This window comes from Eucyclogobius newberryi, unplaced genomic scaffold, assembly GCF_026437365.1.
Source record: "Eucyclogobius newberryi isolate DKJ021-1_F unplaced genomic scaffold, fEucNew1.0.hap1 SCAF_106, whole genome shotgun sequence".
Classification (NCBI taxonomy): domain Eukaryota; kingdom Metazoa; phylum Chordata; class Actinopteri; order Gobiiformes; family Gobiidae; genus Eucyclogobius; species Eucyclogobius newberryi.
This window is the reverse complement of record NW_027315731.1, coordinates 60001-86647: the sequence shown is the minus strand read 5'-3', so window position 1 is coordinate 86647 and position 26647 is coordinate 60001. Positions and strand designations below refer to the sequence as shown.

Here is a 26647-nt window from a genome sequence, read left to right as displayed (position 1 = left end):
CCACGTCACCAACAACTGCTACAAACACTACTCCCAATAATGCTACAACCACCTCTCCAACCCAAATGACTACCACTTCTCAAACAAATGTAACAACCACTGCTTCCAATAATGCAACAACCACATCACCAACAACCACTGCTACAACCACTGCTCCTGTTAATGTCACAACCACTGCTTCCAATAATGCTCCAACCACGTCACCAACAAATGCTACAACCACTACTCCCGCCAATGCTACAACCACCTCTCCAATCCAAATAACTACCACATCTCAAACAAATGCTACAACCACTGCTCCTTCTAATGCCACAACCACTGCTCCCAATAATGCTACAACCACTGCTCCTGTTAATGTCACAACCACTGCTTCCAATAATGCTACAACCACGTCACCAACAACTGCTACAACCACTACTCCCAATAATGCTACAACCACCTCTCCAACCCAAATGACTACCACTTCTCAAACAAATGTCACAACCACTGCTTCCAATAATGCTACAACCACCTCTACAACCCAAATGACTACCACCTCTCAAACAAATGCTACAACAACTGCTCCCAATAATGCTACAACCACTGCTCCTGTTAATGTCACAACCACTGCTTCCAATAATGCTACAACCACATCACCAACAAATGCTACAACCACTACTCCCAATAATGCTACAACCACTTCTCCAATCCAAATAACTACCACTTCACCAACAAATGCTACAACCACTGCTCCCAATAATGCTACAACCACCTCTACAACACAAATGACTACCACCTCTCAAACAAATGCTACAACCACTGCTCTTGTTAATGTCACAACCACTGCTTCCAATAATGCTACAACCACGACACCAACAAATGCTACAACCACTACTCCTGCCAATGCTACAACCACCTCTCCAATCCAAAAAACTACCACTTCACCAACAAATGCTACAACCACTACTCCCAATAATGCTACAACCACTTCTCCAATCCAAATAACTACCACTTCACCAACAAATGCTACAACCACTACTGCCAATAATGCTACAACCACCTCTCCAATCCAAATAACTACCACATCTCAAACAAATGCTACAACCACTGCTCCTGTTAATGTCACAACCACTGCTTCCAATAATGCTACAACCACGTCACCAACAAATGCTACAACCACTACTCCCAATAATGCTACAACCACCTCTCCAACCCAAATGACTACCACTTCTCAAACAAATGTCACAACCACTGCTTCCAATAATGCTACAACTTCATCACCAACAAATGCTACAACCACTACTCCCAATAATGCTACAACCACCTCTCAAACCGAAATGACTACCACTTCTCAAACAAATGTCACAACCACTGCTTCCAATAATGCTACAACCACCTCTACAACCCAAATGACTACCACCTCTCAAACAAATGCCACAACCACTGCTCTTGTTAATGTCACAACCACTGCTTCCAATAATGATACAACCACGTCACCAACGAATGCTACAACCACTACTCCTGCCAATGCTACAACCACCTCTCCAATCCAAATAACTACCACTTCACCAACAAATGCTACAACCACTGCTCCTATTAATGCCACAACCACTGCTCCCAATAATGCTACAACCACCTCTCCAACCCAAATGACTACCACTTCTCAAACAAATGCTACAACCACTGCTCCCAATAATGCTACAACCACATCACCAACAAATGCTACAACCACTGCTCCTGTTAATGTCACAACCACTGCTTCCAATAATGCTACAACCACGACACAAACAAATGCTACAACCACTACTCCTGCCAATGCTACAACCACCTCTCCAATCCAAAAAACTACCACTTCACCAACAAATGCTACAACCACTACTCCCAATAATGCTACAACCACTTCTCCAATCCAAATAACTACCACTTCACCAACAAATGCTACAACCACTACTCCCAATAATGCTACAACCACCTCTCCAATCCAAATAACTACCACATCTCAAACAAATGCTACAACCACTGCTCCTGTTAATGTCACAACCACTGCTTCCAATAATGCTACAACCACGTCACCAACAAATGCTACAACCACTACTCCCAATAATGCTACAACCACGTCACCAACGAATGCTACAACCACTACTCCTGCCAATGCTACAACCACCTCTCCAATCCAAATAACTACCACTTCACCAACAAATGCTACAACCACTGCTCCTATTAATGCCACAACCACTGCTCCCAATAATGCTACAACCACCTCTCCAACCCAAATGACTACCACTTCTCAAACAAATGCTACAACCACTGCTCCCAATAATGCTACAACCACATCACCAACAAATGCTACAACCACTGCTCCTGTTAATGTCACAACCACTGCTTCCAATAATGCTACAACCACGTCACCAACAAATGCTAACACCACTACTCCCAATATTGCTACAACCACTTCTCCAATCCAAATAACTACCACTTCACCAACAAATGCTACAACCTCTGCTCCTACTAATGCCACAACCACTGCTCCCAATAATGCTACAACCACCACTACAACCCAAATGACTACCACCTCTCAAACAAATGCTACAACCACTGCTCTTGTTAATGTCACAACCACTGCTTACAATAATGCTACAACCATGTCACCAACAAATGCTAACACCACTACTCCCAATATTGCTACAACCACTTCTCCAATCCAAAAAACTACCACTTCACCAACAAATGCTACAACCACTGCTCCTACTAATGCCACAACCACTGCTCCCAATAATGCTACAACCACCTCTCCAACCCAAATGACTACCACTTCTCAAACAAATGTAACAACCACTGCTTCCAATAATGCTACAACCACGTCACCAACAAATGCTACAACCACTACTCCTGCCAATGCTACAACCACCTCTCCAATCCAAATAACTACCACTTCACCAACAAATGCCACAACCACTGCTCCCAATAATGCTACAACCACCACTACAACCCAAATGACTACCACCTCTCAAACAAATGCTACAACCACTGCTCCTGTTAATGTCACAACCACTGCTTCCAATAATGCTACAACCACGTCACCAACAAATGCTACAACCACTACTCCCGCCAATGCTACAACCACCTCTCCAATCCAAATAACTACCACTTCACCAACAAATGCTACAACCACTGCTCCTATTAATGCCACAACCAGTTTTTCCAATAATGCTACAACCACCTCTCCAACCCAAATGACTACCACTTCTCAAACAAATGTAACAACCACTGCTTCCAATAATGCAACAACCACATCACCAACAACCACTGCTACAACCACTGCTCCTGTTAATGTCACAACCACTGCTTCCAATAATGCTACAACCACGTCACCAACAAATGCTACAACCACTACTCCCGCCAATGCTACAACCACCTCTCCAATCCAAATAACTACCACATCTCAAACAAATGCTACAACCACTGCTCCTTCTAATGCCACAACCACTGCTCCCAATAATGCTACAACCACTGCTCCTGTTAATGTCACAACCACTGCTTCCAATAATGCTACAACCACGTCACCAACAACTGCTACAACCACTACTCCCAATAATGCTACAACCACCTCTCCAACCCAAATGACTACCACTTCACCAACAAATGCTACAACCACTACTCCCAATAATGCTACAACCACCTCTCCAATCCAAATAACTACCACATCTCAAACAAATGCTACAACCACTGCTCCTGTTAATGTCACAACCACTGCTTCCAATAATGCTACAACCACGTCACCAACAAATGCTACAACCACTACTCCCAATAATGCTACAACCACCTCTCCAACCCAAATGACTACCACTTCTCAAACAAATGTCACAACCACTGCTTCCAATAATGCTACAACCACATCACCAACAAATGCTACAACCACTACTCCCAATAATGCTACAACCACCTCTCAAACCGAAATGACTACCACTTCTCAAACAAATGTCACAACCACTGCTTCCAATAATGCTACAACCACCTCTACAACCCAAATGACTACCACCTCTCAAACAAATGCCACAACCACTGCTCTTGTTAATGTCACAACCACTGCTTCCAATAATGCTACAACCACATCACCAACGAATGCTACAACCACTTCTCCAATCCAAATAACTACCACTTCACCAACAAATGCTACAACCACTGCTCCTATTAATGCCACAACCACTGCTCCCAATAATGCTACAACCACCTCTCCAACCCAAATGACTACCACTTCACCAACAAATGCTACAACCACTGCTCCTATTAATGCCACAACCACTGCTCCCAATAATGCTACAACCACCTCTCCAACCCAAATGACTACCACTTCTCAAACAAATGCTACAACCACTGCTCCCAATAATGCTACAACCACATCACCAACAAATGCTACAACCACTGCTCCTGTTAATGTCACAACCACTGCTTCCAATAATGCTACAACCACGTCACCAACAAATGCTAACACCACTACTCCCAATATTGCTACAACCACTTCTCCAATCCAAATAACTACCACTTCACCAACAAATGCTACAACCTCTGCTCCTACTAATGCCACAAACACTGCTCCCAATAATGCTACAACCACCACTACAACCCAAATGACTACCACCTCTCAAACAAATGCTACAACCACTGCTCTTGTTAATGTCACAACCACTGCTTACAATAATGCTACAACCACGTCACCAACAAATGCTAACACCACTACTCCAATCCAAAAAACTACCACTTCACCAACAAATGCTACAACCACTGCTCCTACTAATGCCACAACCACTGCTCCCAATAATGCTACAACCACTGCTCCTGTTAATGTCACAACCACTGCTTCCAATAATGCTACAACCACGTCACCAACAACTGCTACAAACACTACTCCCAATAATGCTACAACCACCTCTCCAACCCAAATGACTACCACTTCTCAAACAAATGTAACAACCACTGCTTCCAATAATGCAACAACCACATCACCAACAACCACTGCTACAACCACTGCTCCTGTTAATGTCACAACCACTGCTTCCAATAATGCTCCAACCACGTCACCAACAAATGCTACAACCACTACTCCCGCCAATGCTACAACCACCTCTCCAATCCAAATAACTACCACATCTCAAACAAATGCTACAACCACTGCTCCTTCTAATGCCACAACCACTGCTCCCAATAATGCTACAACCACTGCTCCTGTTAATGTCACAACCACTGCTTCCAATAATGCTACAACCACGTCACCAACAACTGCTACAACCACTACTCCCAATAATGCTACAACCACCTCTCCAACCCAAATGACTACCACTTCTCAAACAAATGTCACAACCACTGCTTCCAATAATGCTACAACCACCTCTACAACCCAAATGACTACCACCTCTCAAACAAATGCTACAACAACTGCTCCCAATAATGCTACAACCACTGCTCCTGTTAATGTCACAACCACTGCTTCCAATAATGCTACAACCACATCACCAACAAATGCTACAACCACTACTCCCAATAATGCTACAACCACTTCTCCAATCCAAATAACTACCACTTCACCAACAAATGCTACAACCACTGCTCCCAATAATGCTACAACCACCTCTACAACACAAATGACTACCACCTCTCAAACAAATGCTACAACCACTGCTCTTGTTAATGTCACAACCACTGCTTCCAATAATGCTACAACCACGACACCAACAAATGCTACAACCACTACTCCTGCCAATGCTACAACCACCTCTCCAATCCAAAAAACTACCACTTCACCAACAAATGCTACAACCACTACTCCCAATAATGCTACAACCACTTCTCCAATCCAAATAACTACCACTTCACCAACAAATGCTACAACCACTACTGCCAATAATGCTACAACCACCTCTCCAATCCAAATAACTACCACATCTCAAACAAATGCTACAACCACTGCTCCTGTTAATGTCACAACCACTGCTTCCAATAATGCTACAACCACGTCACCAACAAATGCTACAACCACTACTCCCAATAATGCTACAACCACCTCTCCAACCCAAATGACTACCACTTCTCAAACAAATGTCACAACCACTGCTTCCAATAATGCTACAACTTCATCACCAACAAATGCTACAACCACTACTCCCAATAATGCTACAACCACCTCTCAAACCGAAATGACTACCACTTCTCAAACAAATGTCACAACCACTGCTTCCAATAATGCTACAACCACCTCTACAACCCAAATGACTACCACCTCTCAAACAAATGCCACAACCACTGCTCTTGTTAATGTCACAACCACTGCTTCCAATAATGATACAACCACGTCACCAACGAATGCTACAACCACTACTCCTGCCAATGCTACAACCACCTCTCCAATCCAAATAACTACCACTTCACCAACAAATGCTACAACCACTGCTCCTATTAATGCCACAACCACTGCTCCCAATAATGCTACAACCACCTCTCCAACCCAAATGACTACCACTTCTCAAACAAATGCTACAACCACTGCTCCCAATAATGCTACAACCACATCACCAACAAATGCTACAACCACTGCTCCTGTTAATGTCACAACCACTGCTTCCAATAATGCTACAACCACGACACAAACAAATGCTACAACCACTACTCCTGCCAATGCTACAACCACCTCTCCAATCCAAAAAACTACCACTTCACCAACAAATGCTACAACCACTACTCCCAATAATGCTACAACCACTTCTCCAATCCAAATAACTACCACTTCACCAACAAATGCTACAACCACTACTCCCAATAATGCTACAACCACCTCTCCAATCCAAATAACTACCACATCTCAAACAAATGCTACAACCACTGCTCCTGTTAATGTCACAACCACTGCTTCCAATAATGCTACAACCACGTCACCAACAAATGCTACAACCACTACTCCCAATAATGCTACAACCACCTCTCCAACCCAAATGACTACCACTTCTCAAACAAATGTCACAACCACTGCTTCCAATAATGCTACAACCACATCACCAACAAATGCTACAACCACTACTCCCAATAATGCTACAACCACCTCTCAAACCGAAATGACTACCACCTCTCAAACAAATGCCACAACCACTGCTCTTGTTAATGTCACAACCACTGCTTCCAATAATGCTACAACCACGTCACCAACGAATGCTACAACCACTACTCCTGCCAATGCTACAACCACCTCTCCAATCCAAATAACTACCACTTCACCAACAAATGCTACAACCACTGCTCCTATTAATGCCACAACCACTGCTCCCAATAATGCTACAACCACCTCTCCAACCCAAATGACTACCACTTCTCAAACAAATGCTACAACCACTGCTCCCAATAATGCTACAACCACATCACCAACAAATGCTACAACCACTGCTCCTGTTAATGTCACAACCACTGCTTCCAATAATGCTACAACCACGTCACCAACAAATGCTAACACCACTACTCCCAATATTGCTACAACCACTTCTCCAATCCAAATAACTACCACTTCACCAACAAATGCTACAACCTCTGCTCCTACTAATGCCACAACCACTGCTCCCAATAATGCTACAACCACCACTACAACCCAAATGACTACCACCTCTCAAACAAATGCTACAACCACTGCTCTTGTTAATGTCACAACCACTGCTTACAATAATGCTACAACCACGTCACCAACAAATGCTAACACCACTACTCCCAATATTGCTACAACCACTTCTCCAATCCAAAAAACTACCACTTCACCAACAAATGCTACAACCACTGCTCCTACTAATGCCACAACCACTGCTCCCAATAATGCTACAACCACCTCTCCAACCCAAATGACTACCACTTCTCAAACAAATGTAACAACCACTGCTTCCAATAATGCTACAACCACGTCACCAACAAATGCTACAACCACTACTCCTGCCAATGCTACAACCACCTCTCCAATCCAAATAACTACCACTTCACCAACAAATGCCACAACCACTGCTCCCAATAATGCTACAACCACCACTACAACCCAAATGACTACCACCTCTCAAACAAATGCTACAACCACTGCTCCTGTTAATGTCACAACCACTGCTTCCAATAATGCTACAACCACGTCACCAACAAATGCTACAACCACTACTCCCGCCAATGCTACAACCACCTCTCCAATCCAAATAACTACCACTTCACCAACAAATGCTACAACCACTGCTCCTATTAATGCCACAACCAGTTTTTCCAATAATGCTACAACCACCTCTCCAACCCAAATGACTACCACTTCTCAAACAAATGTAACAACCACTGCTTCCAATAATGCAACAACCACATCACCAACAACCACTGCTACAACCACTGCTCCTGTTAATGTCACAACCACTGCTTCCAATAATGCTACAACCACGTCACCAACAAATGCTACAACCACTACTCCCGCCAATGCTACAACCACCTCTCCAATCCAAATAACTACCACATCTCAAACAAATGCTACAACCACTGCTCCTTCTAATGCCACAACCACTGCTCCCAATAATGCTACAACCACTGCTCCTGTTAATGTCACAACCACTGCTTCCAATAATGCTACAACCACGTCACCAACAACTGCTACAACCACTACTCCCAATAATGCTACAACCACCTCTCCAACCCAAATGACTACCACTTCACCAACAAATGCTACAACCACTACTCCCAATAATGCTACAACCACCTCTCCAATCCAAATAACTACCACATCTCAAACAAATGCTACAACCACTGCTCCTGTTAATGTCACAACCACTGCTTCCAATAATGCTACAACCACGTCACCAACAAATGCTACAACCACTACTCCCAATAATGCTACAACCACCTCTCCAACCCAAATGACTACCACTTCTCAAACAAATGTCACAACCACTGCTTCCAATAATGCTACAACTTCATCACCAACAAATGCTACAACCACTACTCCCAATAATGCTACAACCACCTCTCAAACCGAAATGACTACCACTTCTCAAACAAATGTCACAACCACTGCTTCCAATAATGCTACAACCACCTCTCCAACCCAAATGACTACCACTTCACCAACAAATGCTACAACCACTACTCCCAATAATGCTACAACCACCTCTCCAATCCAAATAACTACCACATCTCAAACAAATGCTACAACCACTGCTCCTGTTAATGTCACAACCACTGCTTCCAATAATGCTACAACCACGTCACCAACAAATGCTACAACCACTACTCCCAATAATGCTACAACCACCTCTCCAACCCAAATGACTACCACTTCTCAAACAAATGTCACAACCACTGCTTCCAATAATGCTACAACTTCATCACCAACAAATGCTACAACCACTACTCCCAATAATGCTACAACCACCTCTCAAACCGAAATGACTACCACCTCTCAAACAAATGCCACAACCACTGCTCTTGTTAATGTCACAACCACTGCTTCCAATAATGCTACAACCACGTCACCAACGAATGCTACAACCACTACTCCTGCCAATGCTACAACCACCTCTCCAATCCAAATAACTACCACTTCACCAACAAATGCTTCAACCACTGCTCCTATTAATCCCACAACCACTGCTCCCAATAATGCTACAACCACCTCTCCAACCCAAATGACTACCACTTCTCAAACAAATGCTACAACCACTGCTCCCAATAATGCTACAACCACATCACCAACAAATGCTACAACCACTGCTCCTGTTAATGTCACAACCACTGCTTCCAATAATGCTACAACCACGACACAAACAAATGCTACAACCACTACTCCTGCCAATGCTACAACCACCTCTCCAATCCAAAAAACTACCACTTCACCAACAAATGCTACAACCACTACTCCCAATAATGCTACAACCACTTCTCCAATCCAAATAACTACCACTTCACCAACAAATGCTACAACCACTACTCCCAATAATGCTACAACCACCTCTCCAATCCAAATAACTACCACATCTCAAACAAATGCTACAACCACTGCTCCTGTTAATGTCACAACCACTGCTTCCAATAATGCTACAACCACGTCACCAACAAATGCTACAACCACTACTCCCAATAATGCTACAACCACCTCTCCAACCCAAATGACTACCACTTCTCAAACAAATGTCACAACCACTGCTTCCAATAATGCTACAACCACATCACCAACAAATGCTACAACCAGTACTCCCAATAATGCTACAACCACCTCTCAAACCGAAATGACTACCACCTCTCAAACAAATGCCACAACCACTGCTCTTGTTAATGTCACAACCACTGCTTCCAATAATGCTACAACCACGTCACCAACGAATGCTACAACCACTACTCCTGCCAATGCTACAACCACCTCTCCAATCCAAATAACTACCACTTCACCAACAAATGCTACAACCACTGCTCCTATTAATGCCACAACCACTGCTCCCAATAATGCTACAACCACCTCTCCAACCCAAATGACTACCACTTCTCAAACAAATGCTACAACCACTGCTCCCAATAATGCTACAACCACATCACCAACAAATGCTACAACCACTGCTCCTGTTAATGTCACAACCACTGCTTCCAATAATGCTACAACCACGTCACCAACAAATGCTAACACCACTACTCCCAATATTGCTACAACCACTTCTCCAATCCAAATAACTACCACTTCACCAACAAATGCTACAACCTCTGCTCCTACTAATGCCACAACCACTGCTCCCAATAATGCTACAACCACCACTACAACCCAAATGACTACCACCTCTCAAACAAATGCTACAACCACTGCTCTTGTTAATGTCACAACCACTGCTTACAATAATGCTACAACCACGTCACCAACAAATGCTAACACCACTACTCCCAATATTGCTACAACCACTTCTCCAATCCAAAAAACTACCACTTCACCAACAAATGCTACAACCACTGCTCCTACTAATGCCACAACCACTGCTCCCAATAATGCTACAACCACCTCTCCAACCCAAATGACTACCACTTCTCAAACAAATGTAACAACCACTGCTTCCAATAATGCTACAACCACGTCACCAACAAATGCTACAACCACTACTCCTGCCAATGCTACAACCACCTCTCCAATCCAAATAACTACCACTTCACCAACAAATGCCACAACCACTGCTCCCAATAATGCTACAACCACCACTACAACCCAAATGACTACCACCTCTCAAACAAATGCTACAACCACTGCTCCTGTTAATGTCACAACCACTGCTTCCAATAATGCTACAACCACGTCACCAACAAATGCTACAACCACTACTCCCGCCAATGCTACAACCACCTCTCCAATCCAAATAACTACCACTTCACCAACAAATGCTACAACCACTGCTCCTATTAATGCCACAACCAGTTTTTCCAATAATGCTACAACCACCTCTCCAACCCAAATGACTACCACTTCTCAAACAAATGTAACAACCACTGCTTCCAATAATGCAACAACCACATCACCAACAACCACTGCTACAACCACTGCTCCTGTTAATGTCACAACCACTGCTTCCAATAATGCTACAACCACGTCACCAACAAATGCTACAACCACTACTCCCGCCAATGCTACAACCACCTCTCCAATCCAAATAACTACCACATCTCAAACAAATGCTACAACCACTGCTCCTTCTAATGCCACAACCACTGCTCCCAATAATGCTACAACCACTGCTCCTGTTAATGTCACAACCACTGCTTCCAATAATGCTACAACCACGTCACCAACAACTGCTACAACCACTACTCCCAATAATGCTACAACCACCTCTCCAACCCAAATGACTACCACTTCACCAACAAATGCTACAACCACTGCTCCTATTAATGCCACAACCACTGCTCCCAATAATGCTACAACCACCTCTCCAACCCAAATGACTAACACTTCTCAAACAAATGTCACAACCACTGCTTCCAATAATGCTACAACCACGTCACCAACAAATGCTACAACCACTACTCCTGCCAATGCTACAACCACCTCTCCAACCCAAATGACTACCACTTCTCAAACAAATGTAACAACCACTGCTTCCAATAATGCAACAACCACATCACAAAGAAATGCTACAACCACTGCTCCTGTTAATGTCACAACCACTGCTTCCAATAATGCTACAACCACGTCACCAACAAATGCTACAACCACTATTCCCGTCAATGCTACAACCACCTCTCCAATCCAAATAACTACCACATCTCAAACAAATGCTACAACCACTGCTCCTTCTAATGCCACAACCACTGCTCCCAATAATGCTACAACCACTGCTCCTGATAATGTCACAACCACTGCTTCCAATAATGCTACAACCACGTCACCAACAAATGCTACAACCACTACTCCCAATAATGCTACAACCACCTCTCCAACCCAAATGACTACCACTTCTCAAACAAATGTCACAACCACTGCTTCCATTAATGCTACAACCACGTCACCAACAAATGCTACAACCACTACTCCTGCCAATGCTACAACCACCTCTCCAATCCAAAAAACTACCACTTCACCAACAAATGCTACAACCACTACTCCCAATAATGCTACAACCACTTCTCCAATCCAAATAACTACCACTTCACCAACAAATGCTACAACCACTGCTCTTGCTAATGTCACAACCACTGCTTCCAATAATGCTACAACCACATCACCAACAAATGCTACAACCACTACTCCAATCCAAATAACTACCACATCTCAAACAAATGTCACAACCACTGCTTCCAATAATGCTACAACCACGTCACCAACAAATGCTACAACCACTACTCCCAATAATGCTACAACCACCTCTCCAACCCAAATGACTACCACTTCTCAAACAAATGTCACAACCACTGCTTCCAATAATGCTACAACCACGTCACCAACAAATGCTACAACCACTACTCCTGCCAATGCTACAACCACCTCTCCAATCCAAAAAACTACCACTTCACCAACAAATGCTACAACCACTACTCCCAATAATGCTACAACCACTTCTCCAATCCAAATAACTACCACTTCACCAACAAATGCTACAACCACTGCTCTTGTTAGTGTCACAACCACTGCTTCCAATAATGCTACAACCACGTCACCAACAAATGCTACAACCACTACTCCCGCCAATGCTACAACCACCTCTCCAATCCAAATAACTACCACATCTCAAACAAATGCAACAACCACTGCTCCTTCTAATGCCACAACCACTGCTCCCAATAATGCTACAACCACTGCTCCTGTTAATGTCACAACCACTGCTTCCAATAATGCTACAACCACGTCACCAACAAATGCTACAACCACTACTCCCAATACTGCTACAACCACCTCTCCAACCCAAATGACTACCACTTCTCAAACAAATGTCACAACCACTGCTTCCAATAATGCTACAACCACGTCACCAACAAACGCTACAACCACTACTCCCAATAATGCTACAACCACCTCTCCAACCGAAATGACTACCACTTCTCAAACAAATGTCACAACCACTGCTTCCAATAATGCTACAACCACCTCTACAACCCAAATGACTACCACCTCTCAAACAAATGCTACAACCACTGCTCTTGTTAATGTCACAACCACTGCTTCCAATAATGCTACAACCACGTCACCAACAAATGCTACAACCACTACTCCTGCCAATGCTACAACCATCTCTCCAATCCAAAAAACTACCACTTCACCAACAAATGCTACAACCACTACTCCCAATAATGCTACAACCACTTCTCCAATCCAAATAACTACCACTTCACCAACAAATGCTACAACCACTGCTCTTGTTAATGTCACAACCACTGCTTCCAATAATGCTACAACCACGTCACCAACAAATGCTACAACCACTACTCCCAATAATGCTACAACCACCTCTACAACCCAAATGACTACCAACTCTCAAACAAATGCCACAACCACTGCTCTTGTTAATGTCACAACCACTGCTTCCAATAATGCTACAACCACGTCACCAACAAATGCTACAACCACTACTCCTGCCAATGCTACAACCACCTCTCCAACCCAAATGACTACCACTTCTCAAACAAATGCTACAACCACTGCTCCCAATAATGCTACAACCACATCACCAACAAATGCTACAACCACTGCTCCTGTTAATGTCACAACCACTGCTTCCAATAATGCTACAACCACGTCACCAACAAATGCTAACACCACTACTCCCAATATTGCTACAACCACTTCTCCAATCCAAATAACTACCACTTCACCAACAAATGCTACAACCTCTGCTCCTACTAATGCCACAACCACTGCTCCCAATAATGCCACAACCACCACTACAACCCAAATGACTACCACCTCTCAAACAAATGCTACAACCACTGCTCTTGTTAATGTCACAACCACTGCTTACAATAATGCTACAACCACGTCACCAACAAATGCTACAACCACTACTCCTGCCAATGCTACAACCAACTCTCCAATCCAAAAAACTACCACTTCACCAACAAATGCTACAACCACTGCTCCTACTAATGCCACAACCACTGCTCCCAATAATGCTACAACCACCTCTCCAACCCAAATGACTACCACTTCTCAAACAAATGTAACAACCACTGCTTCCAATAATGCAACAACCACGTCACCAACAAATGCTACAACCACTACTCCCGCCAATGCTACAACCACCTCTCCAATCCAAATAACTACCACATCTCAAACAAATGCTACAACCACTGCTCCTTCTAATGCCACAACAACTGCTCCCAATAATGCTACAACCACCTCTCCAACCCAAATGACTACCACTTCTCAAACAAATGCTACAACCACTGCTCCCAATAATGCTACAACCACATCACCAACAAATGCTACAACCACTGCTCCTGTTAATGTCACAACCTCTGCTTCCAATAATAATACAACCACGTCACCAACAAATGCTACAACCACTACTCCCAATAATGCTACAACCACCTCTCCAATCCAAATAACTACCACTTCACCAACAAATGCTACAACCACTGCTCCTTCTAATGCCAAAACCACTGCTCCCAATAAAGCTACAACCACCTCTCCAACCCAAATGACTACCACTTCTCAAACAAACGCTACAACCACTGCTCCCAATAATGCTACAACCACATCACCAACAAATGCTACAACCACTGCTCCTGTTAATGTCACAACCACTGCTCCTGTTAATGTCACAACCACTGCTTCCAATAATGCTACAACCCCATCACCAACAAATGCTACAACCACTACTCCCAATAATGCTACAACCACTTCTCCAATCCAAATAACTACCACTTCACCAACAAATGCTACAACCTCTGCTCCTACTAATGCAACAACCACTGCTCCCAATAATGCTACAACCACCTCTCCAATCCAAATAACTACCACTTCTCAAACAAATGTCACAACCACTGCTTCCAATAATGCTACAACCACGTCACCAACAAATGCTACAACCACTACTCCCAATATTGCTACAACCACTTCTCCAATCCAAATAACTACCACATCTCAAACAAATGCTACAACCACTGCTCCTTCTAATGCCACAACCACTGCTCCCAATAATGCTACAACCACTGCTCCTGATAATGTCACAACCACTGCTTCCAATAATGCTACAACCACGTCACCAACAAATGCTACAACCACTACTCCCAATAATGCTAAAACCACCTCTCCAACCCAAATGACTACCACTTCTCAAACAAATGTCACAACCACTGCTTCCAATAATGCTACAACCACGTCACCAACAAATGCTACAACCACTACTCCCAATAATGCTACAACCACCTCTCCAACCGAAATGACTACCACTTCTCAAACAAATGCCACAACCACTGCTTCCAATAATGCTACGACCACCTCTACAACCCAAATGACTACCACCTCTCAAGCAAATGCCACAACCACTGCTCTTGTTAATGTCACAACCACTGCTTCCAATAATGCTACAACCACGTCACCAACAAATGCTACAACCACTACTCCCAATAATGCTACAACCACCTCTCCAACCCAAATGACTACCACTTCTCAAACAAACGTCACAACCACTGCTTCCAATAATGCTACAACCACGTCACCAACAAATGCTACAACCACTACTCCCAATATTGCTACAACCACTTCTCCAACCCAAATGACTACCACCTCTCAAGCAAATGCCACAACCACTGCTCTTGTTAATGTCACAACCACTGCTTCCAATAATGCTACAACCACGTCACCAACAAATGCTACAACCACTACTCCCGCCAATGCTACAACCACCTCTCCAACCCAAATGACTACCACTTCTCAAACAAATGTCACAACCACTGCTTCCAATAATGCTACAACCACGTCACCAACAAATGCTACAACCACTGCTCCTGTTAATGTCACAACCTCTGCTTCCAATAATAATACAACCACGTCACCAACAAATGCTACAACCACTACTCCCAATAATGCTACAACCACCTCTCCAATCCAAATAACTACCACTTCACCAACAAATGCTACAACCACTGCTCCTTCTAATGCCAAAACCACTGCTCCCAATAAAGCTACAACCACCTCTCCAACCCAAATGACTACCACTTCTCAAACAAACGCTACAACCACTGCTCCCAATAATGCTACAACCACATCACCAACAAATGCTACAACCACTGCTCCTGTTAATGTCACAACCACTGCTTCCAATAATGCTACAACCACTACTCCCAATAATGCTACAACCACTTCTCCAATCCAAATAACTACCACTTCACCAACAAATGCTACAACCTCTGCTCCTACTAATGCCACAACCACTGCTCCCAATAATGCTACAACCACCTCTGCAACCCAAATTAATACCACCTCTCAAACACATGCTACAACCACTGCTCTTGTTAATGCCACAACCACTGCTCCCAATAATGCTACAACCACGTCACCAACAAATGCTACAACCACTACTCCTGCCAATGCTACAACCACCTCTCCAACCCAAATGACTACCACTTCTCAAACAAATGCTACAACCACTGCTCCCAATAATGCTACAACCACATCACCAACAAATGCTACAACCACTGCTCCTGTTAATGTCACAACCACTGCTTCCAATAATGCTACAACCACGTCACCAACAAATGCTAACACCACTACTCCCAATATTGCTACAACCACTTCTCCAATCCAAATAACTACCACTTCACCAACAAATGCTACAACCTCTGCTCCTACTAATGCCACAACCACTGCTCCCAATAATGCCACAACCACCACTACAACCCAAATGACTACCACCTCTCAAACAAATGCTACAACCACTGCTCTTGTTAATGTCACAACCACTGCTTACAATAATGCTACAACCACGTCACCAACAAATGCTACAACCACTACTCCTGCCAATGCTACAACCAACTCTCCAATCCAAAAAACTACCACTTCACCAACAAATGCTACAACCACTGCTCCTACTAATGCCACAACCACTGCTCCCAATAATGCTACAACCACCTCTCCAACCCAAATGACTACCACTTCTCAAACAAATGTAACAACCACTGCTTCCAATAATGCAACAACCACGTCACCAACAAATGCTACAACCACTACTCCCGCCAATGCTACAACCACCTCTCCAATCCAAATAACTACCACATCTCAAACAAATGCTACAACCACTGCTCCTTCTAATGCCACAACAACTGCTCCCAATAATGCTACAACCACCTCTCCAACCCAAATGACTACCACTTCTCAAACAAATGCTACAACCACTGCTCCCAATAATGCTACAACCACATCACCAACAAATGCTACAACCACTGCTCCTGTTAATGTCACAACCTCTGCTTCCAATAATAATACAACCACGTCACCAACAAATGCTACAACCACTACTCCCAATAATGCTACAACCACCTCTCCAATCCAAATAACTACCACTTCACCAACAAATGCTACAACCACTGCTCCTTCTAATGCCAAAACCACTGCTCCCAATAAAGCTACAACCACCTCTCCAACCCAAATGACTACCACTTCTCAAACAAACGCTACAACCACTGCTCCCAATAATGCTACAACCACATCACCAACAAATGCTACAACCACTGCTCCTGTTAATGTCACAACCACTGCTCCTGTTAATGTCACAACCACTGCTTCCAATAATGCTACAACCCCATCACCAACAAATGCTACAACCACTACTCCCAATAATGCTACAACCACTTCTCCAATCCAAATAACTACCACTTCACCAACAAATGCTACAACCTCTGCTCCTACTAATGCAACAACCACTGCTCCCAATAATGCTACAACCACCTCTCCAATCCAAATAACTACCACTTCTCAAACAAATGTCACAACCACTGCTTCCAATAATGCTACAACCACGTCACCAACAAATGCTACAACCACTACTCCCAATATTGCTACAACCACTTCTCCAATCCAAATAACTACCACATCTCAAACAAATGCTACAACCACTGCTCCTTCTAATGCCACAACCACTGCTCCCAATAATGCTACAACCACTGCTCCTGATAATGTCACAACCACTGCTTCCAATAATGCTACAACCACGTCACCAACAAATGCTACAACCACTACTCCCAATAATGCTAAAACCACCTCTCCAACCCAAATGACTACCACTTCTCAAACAAATGTCACAACCACTGCTTCCAATAATGCTACAACCACGTCACCAACAAATGCTACAACCACTACTCCCAATAATGCTACAACCACCTCTCCAACCGAAATGACTACCACTTCTCAAACAAATGCCACAACCACTGCTTCCAATAATGCTACGACCACCTCTACAACCCAAATGACTACCACCTCTCAAGCAAATGCCACAACCACTGCTCTTGTTAATGTCACAACCACTGCTTCCAATAATGCTACAACCACGTCACCAACAAATGCTACAACCACTACTCCCAATAATGCTACAACCACCTCTCCAACCCAAATGACTACCACTTCTCAAACAAACGTCACAACCACTGCTTCCAATAATGCTACAACCACGTCACCAACAAATGCTACAACCACTACTCCCAATATTGCTACAACCACTTCTCCAACCCAAATGACTACCACCTCTCAAGCAAATGCCACAACCACTGCTCTTGTTAATGTCACAACCACTGCTTCCAATAATGCTACAACCACGTCACCAACAAATGCTACAACCACTACTCCCGCCAATGCTACAACCACCTCTCCAACCCAAATGACTACCACTTCTCAAACAAATGTCACAACCACTGCTTCCAATAATGCTACAACCACGTCACCAACAAATGCTACAACCACTGCTCCTGTTAATGTCACAACCTCTGCTTCCAATAATAATACAACCACGTCACCAACAAATGCTACAACCACTACTCCCAATAATGCTACAACCACCTCTCCAATCCAAATAACTACCACTTCACCAACAAATGCTACAACCACTGCTCCTTCTAATGCCAAAACCACTGCTCCCAATAAAGCTACAACCACCTCTCCAACCCAAATGACTACCACTTCTCAAACAAACGCTACAACCACTGCTCCCAATAATGCTACAACCACATCACCAACAAATGCTACAACCACTGCTCCTGTTAATGTCACAACCACTGCTTCCAATAATGCTACAACCACGACACCAACAAATGCTACAACCACTACTCCCGCCAATGCTACAACCACCTCTCCAATCCAAATAACTACCACTTCACCAACAAATGCTACAACCACTGCTCCTGTTAATGTCACAACCCCTGCTTCCAATAATGCTACAACCACGACACCAACAAATGCTACAACCACTACTCCCGCCAATGCTACAACCACCTCTCCAATCCAAATAACTACCACATCTCAAACAAATGCTACAACCACTGCTCCTTCTAATGCCACAACCACTGCTCCCAATAATGCTACAACCACGTCACCAACAAATGCTACAACCACTACTCCCAATAATGCTACAACCACCTCTCCAACCCAAATGACTACCACCTCTCAAACAAATGCTACAACCACTGCTCCCAATAATGCTACAACCACATCACCAACAAATGCTACAACCACTGCTCCTGTTAATGTCACAACCACTGCTTCCAATAATGCTACAACCACTACTCCCAATAATGCTACAACCACTTCTCCAATCCAAATAACTACCACTTCACCAACAAATGCTACAACCTCTGCTCCTACTAATGCCACAACCACTGCTCCCAATAATGCTACAACCACCTCTGCAACCCAAATTAATACCACCTCTCAAACACATGCTACAACCACTGCTCTTGTTAATGCCACAACCACTGCTCCCAATAATGCTACAACCACATCACCAACAAATGCTACAAACACTGCTCCTGTTAATGTCATAACCACTGCTTCCAATAATGCTACAACCACGACACCAACAAATGCTACAACCACTACTCCCGCCAATGCTACAACCACCTCTCCAATCCAAAAAACTACCACTTCACCAACAAATGCTACAACCACTGCTCCTACTAATGCCACAACCACTGCTTCCAATAATGCTACAACCACCTCTCCAACCCAAATGACTACCACTTCTCAAACAAATGTAACAACCACTGCTTCCAATAATGCAACAACCACATCACCAACAAATGCTACAACCACTGCTCCTGTTAATGTCACAACCACTGCTTCCAATAATGCTACAACCACGTCACCAACAAATGCTACAACCACTACTCCCGCCAATGCTACAACCACCTCTCCAATCCAAATAACTACCACATCTCAAACAAATGCTACAACCACTGCTCCTTCTAATGCCACAACCACTGCTCCCAATAATGCTTCAACCACTGCTCCTGATAATGTCACAACCACTGCTAACAATAATGCTACAACCATGTCACCAACAAATGCTACAACCAGTACTCCCAATAATGCTACAACCACCTCTCCAACCGAAATGACTACCACTTCTCAAACAAATGTCACAACCACTGCTTCCAATAATGCTACAACCACCTCTACAACCCAAAGGACTACCACCTCTCAAACAAATGCCACAACCACTGCTCTTGTTAATGTCACAACCACTGCTTCCAATAATGCTACAACCACGTCACCAACAAATGCTAACACCACTACTCCCAATATTGCTACAACCACTTCTCCAATCCAAATAACTACCACTTCACCAACAAATGCTACAACCTCTGCTCCTACTAATGCCACGACCACTGCTCCCAATAAAGCTACAACCACCTCTACAACCCAAATAACTACCACCTCTCAAACAAATGCTACAACCACTGCTCTTGTTAATGTCACAACCACTGCTTCCAATAATGCTACAACCACGTCACCAACAAATGCTACAACCACTACTCCTGCCAATGCTACAACCACCTCTCCAATCCAGAAAACTACCACTTCACCAACAAATGCTACAACCACTGCTCCTACTAATGCCACAACCACTGCTCCCAATAATGCTACAACCACTTCTCCTGTTAATGTCACAACCACTGCTTCCAATAATGCTACAACCACGTCACCAACAACTGCTACAACCACTACTCCCAATAATGCTACAACCACCTCTCCAACCCAAATGACTACCACTTCTCAAACAAATGTCACAAACACTGCTTACAATAATGCTACAACCACCTCTACAACCCAAATGACTACCACCTCTCAAACAAATGCTACAACCACGGCTCTTGTTAATGTCACAACCACTGCTTCCAATAATGCTACAACCACGACACCAACAAATGCTACAACCACTACTCCTGCCAATGCTACAACCACCTCTCCAATCCAAAAAACTACAACTTCACCAACAAATGCTACAACCACTACTCCCAATAATGCTACAACCACCTCTACAACCCAAATAACTACCACTTCACCAACAAATGCTACAACCACTGCTCCTTCTAATGCCACAACCACTGCTCCCAATAATGCTACAACCACCTCTCCAACCCAAATAACTACCACTTCTCAAACAAATGCTACAACCACTGCTACCAATAATGCTACAACCACATCACCAACAAATGCTACAACCACTGCTCCTGTTAATGTCATAACCACTGCTTCCAATAATGCTACAACCACGACACCAACAAATGCTACAACCACTACTCCCGCCAATGCTACAACCACCTCTCCAATCCAAATAACTACGACTTCACCAACAAATGCTACAACCACTGCTCCTATTAATGCCACACCCACTGCTTCCAATAATGCTACAACCACCTCTCCAACCCAAATGACTACCACTTCTCAAACAAATGTCACAACCACTGCTTCCAATAATGCTACAACCACGTCACCAACAAATGCTACAACCACTACTCCTGCCAATGCTACAACGACCTCTCCAACCCAAATGACAACCACTTCTCAAACAAATGTAACAACCACTGCTTCCAATAATGCAACAACCACATCACCAACAAATGCTACAACCACTACTCCTGCCAATGCTACAACCACCTCTCCAATGCAAAAAACTACCACTTCACCAACAAATGCTACAACCACTGCTCCTACTAATGCTACAACCACTGCTCCTATAAATTCCACAACCACTTTTTCCAATAATGCTACAACCACCTCTCCAATCCAAAAAACTACCACTTCACCAACAAATGCTACAACCACTGCTCCTACTAATGCCACAACCACTACTCCCAATAATGCTACAACCACCACTACAACCCAAATGACTACCACTTCTCAAACAAATGTAACAACCACTGCTCCCAATAATGCTACAACCACGTCACCAACAACTGCTACAACCACTACTCCCAATAATGCTACAACCACCTCTCCAACCCAAATGACTACCACTTCTCAAACAAATGTCACAACCACTGCTTACAATAATGCTACAACCACCTCTACAACCCAAATGACTACCACCTCTCAAACAAATGCTACAACCACTGCTCTTGTTAATGTCACAACCACTGCTTCCAATAATGCTACAACCACGACACCAACAAATGCTACAACCACTACTCCTGCCAATGCTACAACCACCTCTCCAATCCAAATAACTACCACTTCACCAACAAATGCTACAACCACTGCTCTTGTTAATGTCACAACCACTGCTTCCAATAATGCTACAACCACGTCACCAACAAATGCTACAACCACTACTCCCGCCAATGCTACAACCACCTCTCCAATCCAAATAACTACCACATCTCAAACAAATGCTACAACCACTGCTCCTTCTAATGCCACAACCACTGCTCCCAATAATGCTACAACCACTGCTCCTGTTAATGTCACAACCACTGCTTCCAATAATGCTACAACCACGTCACCAATAAATGCTACAACCACTACTCCCAATAATGCTACAACCACCTCTCCAACCCAAATGACTACCACCTCTCAAACAAATGCCACAACCACTGCTCTTGTTAATGTCACAACCACTGCTTCCAATAATGCTACAACCACGTCACCAACAAATGCTACAACCACTTCTCCAATCCAAATAACTACCACTTCACCAACAAATGCTACAACCACTGCTCCTTCTAATGCCATAACCACTGCTCCCAATAATGCTACAACCACCTCTCCAACCCAAATGACTACCACTTCTCAAACAAATGCTACAACCACTGCTCCTGTTAATGTCACAACCACTACTCCCAATAATGCTACAACCACCTCTCCAACCCAAATGACTACCACTTCACCAACAAATGCTACAACCACTGCTCCTGTTAATGTCACAACCACTGCTTCCAATAATGCTACAACCACGTCACCAACAAATGCTACAACCACTACTCCCAATAATGCTACAACCACCTCTCCAACCCAAATGACTACCACTTCACCAACAAATGCTACAACCTCTGCTCCTGCTAATGCCACAACCACTGCTTCCAATAATGCTACAACCACCTCTCCAATCCAAATAACTACCACTTCACCAACAAATGCTACAACCTCTGCTCCTACTAATGCCACAACCACTGCTCCTGTTAATGTCACAACCACTGCTCCTGTTAATGTCACAACCACTGCTTCCAATAATGCTACAACCACGTCACCAACAAATGCTACAACCACTACTCCTGCCAATGCTACAACCATGTCTCCAATCCAAATAACTACCACTTTACCAACAAATGCTACAACCACTGCTACCAGCAATGCTACAACTACCTTTCAGACCAATCCTACATCCACCGCGCCAACCACAAGTTCATTTTCTCTTTGTACAGTCACTGGCTCGGCTGTTATAGATGTTGCTGGATTTGTTTCCTCAATCTCACACCACTGTGTGTACAACCTATTATCTTTGTCAGGTTTTGAGGTACTAGGTGCTTTTCAGGATAAACGTCGAAAAGATTTGAGTTTGTTTGATCATCTAATCTTGCGTATCAACAAGAAAACAAAAATAGTTATCGGACCAGGAAATCGGATTGAGGTGAGTTGCAACTATTATTTTTGAATTGCCTTTATAATCTCACATGTCTTTTTTTAACTGTTGCTTTTGTAGAACAGATAGCCTGTGTTCAGAAAATAAGAAATGTAACATATTTTGACCTCCCCCGCTTAATCTTTTAGACAAACGGATCTCCTCTCAATATTAGTAGTCAAAAAACTGTTGGAAATGTTACCATTACAAAGGACATTAATGGAGTCACCGCAATTTTACCCCTGTCATCACCTGTCTCAATTTTCTTTAATGGCAACACTGCACAAATCTACATTGAAGGTAATGCTTAATATTAACAAAAACAGTATTACAATTTTTTTTTACTATTTCATTTTATAATAACTATTTTGCTAGATGGAGATCTGTCAGTTTTCAATGGGTTATGTGCCGATTCTAATACTTCAATAAATTCAATGAAGTCTACTACATTTAGCGTCAAAGGGTAAGTCTTTTATTTTTTAGATTCAATATCTTACAACGCTCTCTTTTTTTTCTCTGATTTACATTATTTACTTCTGTCGTCCCTTAGCTGTGAAACTACTTACAAACAAGACAACGACAGTAGCATCAACTGTGGTGCAATGACTCAACAGTAAGTTACCATTAAGCCCATTAGTCACTCCATTCATTCCACATAACAGTGGTGAAATAACATAGTATTCTGGTTATTTTAGATTTAGTCCTAATCTAATAGTCTAATAGACCAATGGACAAAACTAATGACTAAAGCATTGCTAATTTATGGCTACATAAATAATTTGTCAGATATTATACCAAACATTTCTTTACCTGCTATAAATATAGTGGAACTAAATGACTGAATGAAAGACAGTGGTCGTGGAACAACCCTAAAGGCCCCGGTCCAAATAGAGCCAAATATGCTGATACTTGAAGGGTTCGGGGCATGAGATTGTGGATATGCTTTCTGCGGCTTGTTTAGGCTAGCTCTTTATGAGACCAAGCAGAGGCAGAGCAGTGGTCACTGTATGAAGCTGCTGATGGAGCAGGTTTTTCCGATGCCTCTCTGGCTCAGCGAGACTGGAGTACGAGCTCACCGTACAACTGTGGCTGACTCACTGCATAGAGCAGAGGTTTGGTGCTTTATTCCCTGCTCGGACTGAAATGGCTGGACACACAGTCCATATTGGATGTGTGTGTTGTAAATCTTTTATTACAAAATAGTGAGCCATGGTGCATTTCTGGTTTGGTAAGTTGTATGTTGGGATAAGACCGACCCAGGCTTAGTTCTAGTTTAAAGACGATCCTTGTGGGAGCAATGAACTCTGTTATTGAGCTATTTGTCCACTTACCATATGGAGCAGCACTGTCCTCACATACCAGATCCAGGTCCAGGTGCACACCCCATGGATGTGTTCAGTGCTTATGCGATGTGAGCAAACACCACATGCTTGAATCCAATCCCTGTGAGTAAGCTACCTGTCATTCTTGGGGTGCGATAGGGAAGTGAGCACCTGCCATGGGGCATTCAAAGTCACTTCATGAGGAAAACATGGACAAATGGCAAATAATGGCTCTGACAACTCTGGTGCTCTCACTCATTTCTCAGGTAATTTGAAGATTTGTCTCAGGTTGTCAGAGATGAAGGGAAAACAAGACTTTGGACATTATTTGGACCAGCCGATATATAGTTTTAGGTTTTATTGCGCTGCCCTGACCATGCCACTGCTGTAAATTTTGTGTGTGCTCCTTGGATAACTTCTGTGGTATTTTTCTTCACAGCTGTAATGCCCTCCTTGATAACTCCTTCAGTACCTGTCACAGTGAGATTGATCCAGAACCCTACATCACTGCATGCACTGACACTCTCTGCAAATACCCGGACAAGGACCATGTGAAATGTAGCTTGCATGAGGCCTATGCCCGAGCCTGCTCCCTGAGAAACGTGACACTTGGAAACTGGAGACAAGTCACCAGATGTCGTAAGAGCTCACAATCACATAATCACATATCGTAATTAGATACATGTCCAATAATCGGTGGTCATCACCCAGTTTTTCGAAACCTTTGTTACAATGGAACATGCCTTGATGACTGAGGAAGTACATCTGCATTTTGTTTATTTTTAA

At 43.4% G+C, this 26647-nt stretch overlaps 2 protein-coding genes across 2 annotated transcripts in view; both read left to right on the top strand.

The window, feature by feature from the left end:
* Positions 1-359: 359 nt before the first annotated feature.
* LOC140384299 (uncharacterized) lies at positions 360-21827 on the top strand (the record flags this gene model as incomplete). Its single annotated transcript, XM_072466023.1, has 12 exons — positions 360-440; positions 4023-4136; positions 4983-5039; positions 5352-5405; positions 11166-11324; positions 11517-11564; positions 13569-13619; positions 14310-14411; positions 15060-15137; positions 15372-15449; positions 17448-17555; positions 21489-21827. Coding segments are annotated over 12 exons (1269 nt in total), but the record flags the coding sequence as incomplete, so codon positions are not given.
* A 2382-nt stretch (positions 21828-24209) lies between these two features.
* Positions 24210-26647, top strand: part of LOC140384347 (alpha-tectorin-like) — a 14963-nt gene continuing 12525 nt past the window's right edge. Inside the window, exons 1-5 of the mRNA XM_072466027.1 lie at positions 24210-24548; positions 24689-24839; positions 24915-25002; positions 25090-25152; positions 26301-26500. Of these exons, the coding sequence (XP_072322128.1) occupies positions 24210-24548; positions 24689-24839; positions 24915-25002; positions 25090-25152; positions 26301-26500 (841 nt within the window). The remainder of the gene's footprint in view (positions 24549-24688; positions 24840-24914; positions 25003-25089; positions 25153-26300; positions 26501-26647) is intronic.